General features: G+C 28.6%; 1 protein-coding gene across 2 annotated transcripts in view; it reads left to right on the top strand.

Moving 5' to 3' along the window:
* LOC111642411 (NADH dehydrogenase [ubiquinone] iron-sulfur protein 4, mitochondrial-like) overlaps nt 1–8,486 on the top strand; it is a 19,562-nt gene extending 11,076 nt beyond the window's left edge. Inside the window, exons 3-5 of one of the 2 annotated variants that reach the window (XM_023388768.1) lie at nt 5,794–5,969; nt 7,793–7,866; nt 7,937–8,486. In XM_023388768.1, coding sequence (XP_023244536.1) covers nt 5,794–5,969; nt 7,793–7,866; nt 7,937–8,040 — 354 coding nt within the window. In that variant the 3' untranslated portion in view covers nt 8,041–8,486. The remainder of the gene's footprint in view (nt 1–5,793; nt 5,970–7,792; nt 7,867–7,936) is intronic. The other variant, XM_023388759.1, reaches the window with a different exon arrangement.
* Nucleotides 8,487–9,049: the final 563 nt, after the last annotated feature.

The following is a 9,049-nucleotide window of genomic DNA, read 5'->3' as shown; positions in this document are numbered from 1 at the left end:
TCCGAGCCATTTTTCAAAATTTGAAATTTTTCGCGAGCCGCAATTAAATACGTATTAAAAAGGTATGCAAAAAATTCCAGATTACAAATTATATCCGTAGCAAGAGTGATACAAATTGTTTCCTCCAGAGCACAATGTCAACTGTCTATTGCAATGACAGTTTACAAATTCAAAATCGGTCTGAAGTTGGTCGATAACGGACGATTACGCCACTGTTTATGTTCGTTCGTGCAGTTTTCGATGAGTCATATCATTCTTAACTTGGACGATAATGAAATTTGTTACAATGTTGCACTTAGTCTTTCATATTTGTTGTTAATAATTTAAAAGACATTTTGAAACACATACAAACGATAATAATTTTTTAAAATATAATAACACAAAAATGAAAAGGGAACTTGGGTACATTTATCGAGAGCCACAAATAATCCTTCAAAGAGCCGCATGTGGCTCGCGAGCCGCAGGTTGGCCACCCCTGGTATATAGTATTGTGCTAACATAAACATATGAAAATTATAGTGCAGAAAATATATGCATTATATTGATCTTGCTGGCAATTATACAAAGGTCATTCTAAAAGAAAAGAATGTTTGTTTGTCTAGATATTTTTAAGATAATGAAACAAAACTTATTTTACAACACATACAATACCTTAACTATTTTTATACATAGTTGCCATACAAATTTAAACATTTGTCATAGCGTATCACCAACTTTTCTATGCCTTCTGCACGCTCAGTTACTGCTAAGTTCTTAAATCAGTCATTAATGGCCTCTAAGTTCATTGTCACTTCCATAGTGATTTCCGGCCAAAAAATCCTTCAATTTTGGAAAAAGATGGTAATCACTTGGAGCCAAGTCTGGGCTATAAGGAGGATGTTCAAAAACTTCCCACTTAAACTGCTGAAGCAAGTTCTTTGTCAATGCAGCAGCATGCAGATGTGCGTTACCCTGAAAAAGCACAATACCTCTGGACAACAATCCCTGCTGTTTGTTTCAAACTGAAGCTTCATTCATCACATTACTGTAAACCTCAGTTATCTATCTGTAAATTTTGATAGGGCAGACTTTTTTGCATTCAAAAAGCATATTACACTAAAAACTTCACACTTGGCGGGATCTTTAATTTTGTTGCACATTTCAAAGTCACACTATAAACAAATTATTGTGGCTTACTGTTAGCGTCAGACTGGTGCAAAAAAATGGGAATGTCCATAACACGGCACTGGGGGGTGGTGGTGGGAGAACTGTGTGGCTCATCAGATCAAAACGTTCTTTTCTTTTAGGATGACCCTTGTACAGTAATGAGTGTGAAAAAATATGCATTGTACAGTCAAAAGCACAGTAAACTGCCACCACACAATGATCAGTATGAAGATGACATCATGGAGTCAGTTATGATATAATACATAACCCAGTCTATATCAATGAAATATCACTATTAACATAAACATATACTTTTGAATAACTTTGTTTGTTCTAATTTTTAATAAATTACTTAAACTATTAGGTTGTTTGGAAAGTAAGTTTGTTTTTTTCCGTGGAAAAAAAAACACAATATTTTTATAATAAATAAATATTTTATTGAATTATATATTAACCATTTTGGTCAAATACCTGTTGTCATTGTTTCTGGTAGTAGCATGATTTCACATCCATAAAAGTTTTGCTCATTGCTTACAAAAAACTGATTCAAGTGATTTTTGACATTGTCATTTCAAGTAAATGTCTTACAGTTAAAAAAATTTGTATAGACCGGAACAAGTAATAATCTGAGTGTGCTTGATCTGGTGAATATGGTTGGTGTGATAGCACATCCCATCTAAGTTATAACAGTTTCTGACGAGTTACCAAACTTTTGTGAAATTTGACATTACCGTGGTAAAACACTAAATCTGTTTTGTTGATTATTTCTGGCTGCCTTTTCTGTTTGATGATATTACTCAATTTGTTTACTTGATGGCAGTACACTTTTGAATCAATTGTTAAATTGTCTGGTAAAAGCTCCAAATAAAAATTTCCTTAAAATCCCATCAAAAAGAGCATCTCTCTTTAAGAACACATGGAATCCAAGCTTTGAAACAAAAACAATTTGTTTCAAGTAATCATAAACAGTTCAATTAGACAAATTTAATCTCTTAGTGATTTCACGTGTTGTTATTTGGTAGTTTGCTTCAATCAGTATCTTTTTTGTTTTCATTGGCTTCAACTGACCATCCAGAACGTGGTGCATCTTCAATATTGAGATTGCCAGAATGAAATTTTGTAAACCTGTTTTGGCACTGTCTTTCTCTCAACACATCATCTCCATACATGTACCACAATTTTTTTCTTGCTTGAACAACATTTTGATTTTTTGGAAATAAAAAAGCAAAATATGCCAAAAATGCTGCTTTCGATCTTCCATATTTGATGGGACACAAAAAATAAACAATTGCACAAAATCAAACAAAATTTTTTACAAATAAGCCTTAAAATGCTAGCTGTCAAAATATATAATGATAATATGGCTTAGAATGAAAATGGCAGGAAAAATACGACTAATCCATCTAGTGGTAAAAAAAAACGAACTTACTTTCTGAACAACCTAATAATTTTATTTCAGATAAATATTGTCTTTTTTTTTTTAATATGTTTATTCTAAATTATTCAAATAATATTTGGGGATGGTATTGGTCCAACTAATTTCACTTTTTATTTAATAATAATAATTTTTCATAAAATGTAATATATGAAATTGCTACTTATTATAGTAATTTATACTTTAATTTACAGGAAATATGTTGTCATAACTTTCTGAATAATTGGAATAGAAATAACTAATTACATTAAATGCTTCTATTTGTAATTAGTCAAATATTTTAAAAACTCTTTTGGGCATTCCATCTTTTTGAAATTTGTGACCTGAAGCAGGTCTTAGAAGTAGACCAAAAACATCTGTGTTTTTCTGTACATCATTCTACTGGATTAGTGTCAAGGAGGGAGTTTTTACAATACGGTATAGTCCAATTTCTGGATAGTTTGAAATTCTTAGTTTATAACTGTAGTATTTGTCCTGGCCAGTGATGTAGAAGTTTATATGTTAAGAAATTTGGTTAGTTCAAAATATGGCCACTTTAAAATTTGATGTGAAAATTCAAAACTGTGAAATGCATATATTCACTCATACGTTTAGATGGAAGTTTACATGCTCCATACTATAAGAGAATAATAGATCATGAACAACTCTAATCTGGTCAACATGGCTTTGCTTTTACAGAAACACATTATCAGGTGTCACCTCAGCTGGAGTAAATATATTATTTGACATTGGTGTAATCATGAGAAATTAATTCTTTCTCCCCAGATATTTTCTGTTGGGTTTAAGTTTGCTAATTTCACTAGCCAAAGTTAACATATTTATTTTAGAATGATGATAAAATAACTCTTAACAATTTTACTAGTATGAATCTGACAGTTATCATGCACAAAAGTGAAAGAGGAATTTTCAGAATCAACTGCTTAGATAGTAGGCAACAAAACTGATTCAAGTATGTTTACTCATATACTTCACTTGAATATATAATCAGTTTGGTCTAGTTTGCCTGGACCATCTGCAGAAATCCAACCCCAACATTTACATTCTTATGATCTAAACTAGGTAAATGGTCTACATTTTCACATAAATAATGAGTTCCAGTTGGTCTGTAGCAATGAAGTTCTCCATGAGAATTTGATGAAAATGTTTTCTCATTTGAAATCCTGACTTTTGGAAAAAAGCCAAGAGAGTATGATAAATATTGTAACACAAAACCAAGTCTTGCCTCTTTCTGTCCACTTATCAAATAATCTTTTATTGCAGGGCAATGGTGAGTATAGCCAAATTTTTTAAATTGCTTTCATACAGTATCTTTATATGAGCAATGTAATGTAATTTTTCAGTAATACCTCATTAGATAAAGAATGTTCAATGACATCATTAGTAATTTCTTGATTCTGTGTCAAAGATGATGTTTGTGGTTTACTGGATTTTTTTCAGTATAAATTATGTTCTTGCCACTGATTTATCCAATTTGAAATAGTTTTATGATGGATATCAATTTATAAATTGTTGTTCTCATTGAAGTTTATTAGATTTCCATAATCCTATAATTTATCCTTTGACATCATTCAAATTTCTTGGCATTACAATGGAGGGAAATAATGCATTCAAACTAAAATTATTATATTAATTTTAATATAGAGGTGAAAATCATTTGCACTCAACTACAAGTATCTTTATTACAGTTCAAAACAAATTTTTTTTTTCCATGTTCAATTTTAACATTCTACATATAGAAGAAAATCAACCAGAAATGATAAAAATTCAAATCATACCATATTCCTTCTAGCAGACAATATTTATTATTTTTTATACATCTAATTCCCTGAGATTCAATGTACAAATTAAGATCATCTGATCAGTTGTCATGAGAACAGAAAAATAATGTAAACCAAAATACATTCAGAATTTGTTATAGCCTGATATCAATATATTTATTTATTTGTGATAAATTAGTTCAAGAAATTTATTAACATTTGGAATGAGTAAAGTTTCTCAAAGCATATTTCTAAGTTAACATTGACATTCAATTAATCTAGTTTGCATTATACATTATGTCAAATTTGACTCCATGACATTATGTGGATTGGTATGAGTTGGCAATTTACTTTTGTTGTTGACTGTACTTGCCTTATGAATTCTATATCATTGCTATACAGAAACACATTCATAAAATGTGTGTATAGTGAACAAGATTTTACACATTTTATTTCATATTAAAAATGATAAAAGTCCAATTACAATTACATATGTAATGTTTAATTGTCCAAGTACAATTAAACATTGTATTATGTAAAGTTAGTGCCAACAAATTGACATCTATAGGAGTGCATGTTCTGAACTTTGTCTGTAGCATAAAATAAAATGTCTTCAAAATATCATTGTTCAACGATTGTCCATATATTGGGTATATGTCCAAAAACATCTTTATTAGAGTTTATCATTTATAGTTTTTAAACATTTTATTTCATGTAATCTAGAATTGATGTTTTTTATACTATTTTTATATACTTTGAAATAATTTTTCTTTCATATTGTTTTTAAACTTCATTTAGCTTGTTAACAAAGGGATAATTGCCAAGTTTACAAGCCAAAGCTTTAAATAATATAGCTTATATAATTTTGTGCATTTCTTTTTTGTAGTTTAGCAGTAATCAATTAAGATATAATGAAGATTTAATTGCATTTAAAAAATTATTGATGAATTTTAAACATTTAAAACATACATAGAAGAGACTGTTGTTAATCCGGAATCAGCGGAGAGACACTCAGACAAAACACATCGTATTGGTTAAGGTATCTTCGTTTAATCAAGGAGGTAATGTACAAATGAGTCTTTACATAACAGTAGAATGAACATCTGTATGACAGATAGTAGACCGAACAAAGGAACAAAAGAAGACAAAGGGTCATAAAACATTTTTTGGTTTTGGGAAGGTCCCTCTAATGGGTCAAATTGGTTTGCGTCGGGAGTACCGACAGAGACTACAATGTCTTTATTTTTTCACCATGTCCAATCACCAGGAAATCTATCTGCAGGGAAGACTTGTTCCTGCTGATTGGACATGGTGAAAAATGAAGACATTTTAGTATCTTCTATGTATTTTTTTAAAATGAAGATTTAATATTTATTTTTTTGTTGAAAATTAATTTATTAAGTTATTAAATTTTTAATAAGAATATAAGTTTGTCCTCTATTTTTTCCATTTTAGATGGACATTTCAGCTCTAACTGGTGTGCCTGAAGAGCATATAAAAACTAGACGAGTAAGAATTTTTGTTCCCACAAAAAATGCCATGCAATCAGGAACGAATAATACTCATCATTGGAAAATGGAATTTGAAACAAGAGAGAGATGGGAAAATCCATTAATGGGTTGGTCTTCTACGTAAGTGTATATAATTGCTTTTATTTTTCATATCAAATTGAAATTTTACAAAGTTAAGTAAAAGGTTGAATAATTTATATTGTACTAATAAGATCAACAATTTAAACTATTAAGCATTTTTATTTATAGCTTTTTTCCATATAATATGGATACATGTGTATTGCAAAAAATAATATACATTATAATGAAATATGACATAATAATGAAATATTACATAATGCATTACTCTTTATAATATCAAAGACTACTATAGTATACATTATTTAGTTATTTAAATTTACTACATATCAACAAAGTTTATATCTAGAATAAATATAATGAATATTAAGATTTTGTTGAGGGAAGTTTTGTTTTTACTGTGAACATTGATTTAAAGTAATTATAGATTTTTGGATTATTTTTAATTTCTTAACTCCTCTAGAGAAAAATTTTGATAGCATGTTAATTCATTTTCTACCAATATTCAGCTGTATCATGAATAAATTTTAAAATATAAAATAGATATATCACTTAAATTATTTTAAATGCTATAATACAGTATATTAATTTACTTATGATATCTTTACATGGAAAGATGTTTTTCTGCTGTTAATATAATTTGGGGATATAAATAAATATGTTTTTCAATATTTTTTCAATAGACTTTTCTTTTTACGACACCAAATTGATTTGTCATTCACATTCCAGGCACAAAATAGCCACTTGGTAGTATATTTACTAGGAAAATATTCATATCTGGCAATCAAAATAGAAAACTTGTATCACATTTTAAATGTCTTTATAGTTTGTTCTATAATACCCAATGGATGTGTCATTCTCATTCCTGGTGCCCACTAATCAATTATAATATGACTATGACCCACAGAAGATAGTTATCTGGCAAAACATGACAGACAACATTATATGAGTTATCTTGTAGATGACACCTGTTGTTCGATTAATATCACCATGAATGGGTTGATTTTTCACTTCTTGCATATTCTATGTAAAAAAAAAAAATAGGATAAGAACAGTGTGGGAAAGCATTTTCAAATAACATTTAATATTTATTAAATGTTATTTGAAATGATTTTAATATTACAAAAATTGTGAATGTCTAAATCAAAATTATATTCTACAATATCTCTCCAACAACTAATGTACTAGTCTTCTATTGGGCACACTCAACAAGATGTATTCTTTCATATATGGATAGGCGTTTTAGGCACTACTACATGGATTTAATTGAAAACTAAGGATACTGAATAAATTTCATTGAATATGTATCTAAAAGGAAGCTGAGTGTGGCTTCTAAAAAAAACCACTACATAAATTTTGTTGAATAAATAGTATAATAAAATACTTTATAATTAACTAGAAAAAATACAGTATGTGATCGATTTCAAGAAAGGATTAATATACAATTCCCAGTAAATGCAATACCCAATAGAAGACTAGTACATTAGTTGTTGGAGAGGTATTGTAGAATATAATTTTGATTTAGACATTCATAATTTTTGTAATATTAAAATCATTCATTCTGATTCACAACATGCCATTATAAATTAGAATTAATAAGTTATTGAAAATGAGCATAAAACTGCTTTGGAGAACTTATACAGAGACATCAATGTGATTGATCAGACTCAGATCAATTCATTGGAATTACTAATTTTGTTCTTGTTTATATCATATTCTTTAACATTCTGTCATATTCATAATACAATTTACAATATTTCTTATTCTATACTTTTTGAATTTATCTATCTTCTTTACATAATGCTTAGTATCAAAAAAATCCTCACTACTATATGATTTTTTAATAAAATTTTATTTTTTTATAGAGGTGATCCTTTATCAAATATGAATATAAAATTTTCAAGTAAGGAAGAAGCAATAGCCTTTTGTGAAAAAAATGGTAAATATTTAGTTCATTAATAAATTTAAACATTTTGGAGAAAATACAATTTTAATATTTTGTAAAATAGGATGGCCTTATTTTGTGGATGAACCTGTTCCTAGAACACTTAAACCAAAGAGTTATGGAGCCAACTTTTCTTGGAACAAAAGGACCAGAGTATCAACTAAATAATTAATATAAATATATATTGTATATAGACAATTACATAATAGTTAAAAATTAGTTAGTTAAAAACATACTGTAATGTTTTAAAAACATAAGAGTGGATTAATAAATAAATGGCCATGGCAAACAGTACTTGATTGCCCAAATGATCCACACACATAAATTTGTGAAAAATGAAAAGTAACTAATTTAAATAAAATCAAATAAACAATTTTATATGGTTTGTGTTAAATATTAATTCAGTACAATAATTATTTAACTTTTCAACATGTCAGTATTTTATTGGAAAATATGTAATAAGTTCATGATGATGGACATATTTAACCGTCTTCATAGATATATATCTATGAACCTATTTATATGAAAATCTCAATTATGTAAATTTGCATAATTAAATTAAAAATTTCTGTTCTTTGTAGTATCAAAACTTTAAATAAATTACTAATTATCTAAACAATTAGTAAGATGATTTAAAAATATATAATGGTAATACTTAAATGTTGTTTAGTAGGCTTATTGAAGTAATGAGATAAAAACAAGAGATGCCACTTATATATATAAAAATGAATGTATGTCTGTCTGTGTGTGTGTCCTTCATGCATTACCACACCGTTTATCCGATTGCCGTGAAACTTTGGGAAGTTGTTTAATATACTCCAGCGAAGGTTTGTGGCATAGTACGATTGCCATGAAGCTTTGGAAAGTTTTTTAATTTTTTAATACACTCCCGCGAAGTACATTTATCCTACGATAGATGGCGCGCGTTTACACGAGCATTCGCGCACAGTGTGTTCGATCGATTTCAAATTGTGAAGACCATTTCCCCCCTTCAAAAAATATCTGTATATATGCATTTTTAAACTGTTATTTACGATATTTATAATAATTTTTTTTAATCACTTTGATTGTTGCTGCTTCCCTCGTGTTACATAATTTTTTTTTAACCGAAAGCAGCACAACATACTGTCCAACAGGTTTTGTCGACACAGAAGATTCGGATCATTCAGTCAATCTG

Source organism: Centruroides sculpturatus, unplaced genomic scaffold (genome assembly GCF_000671375.1).
Source record: "Centruroides sculpturatus isolate CEXI.00-Female unplaced genomic scaffold, Cexi_2.0 scaffold191, whole genome shotgun sequence".
NCBI lineage: Eukaryota > Metazoa > Arthropoda > Arachnida > Scorpiones > Buthidae > Centruroides > Centruroides sculpturatus.
The sequence above is the reverse complement of the archived record's forward strand: the minus strand, read 5'-3'. Positions and strand labels throughout refer to the sequence as shown.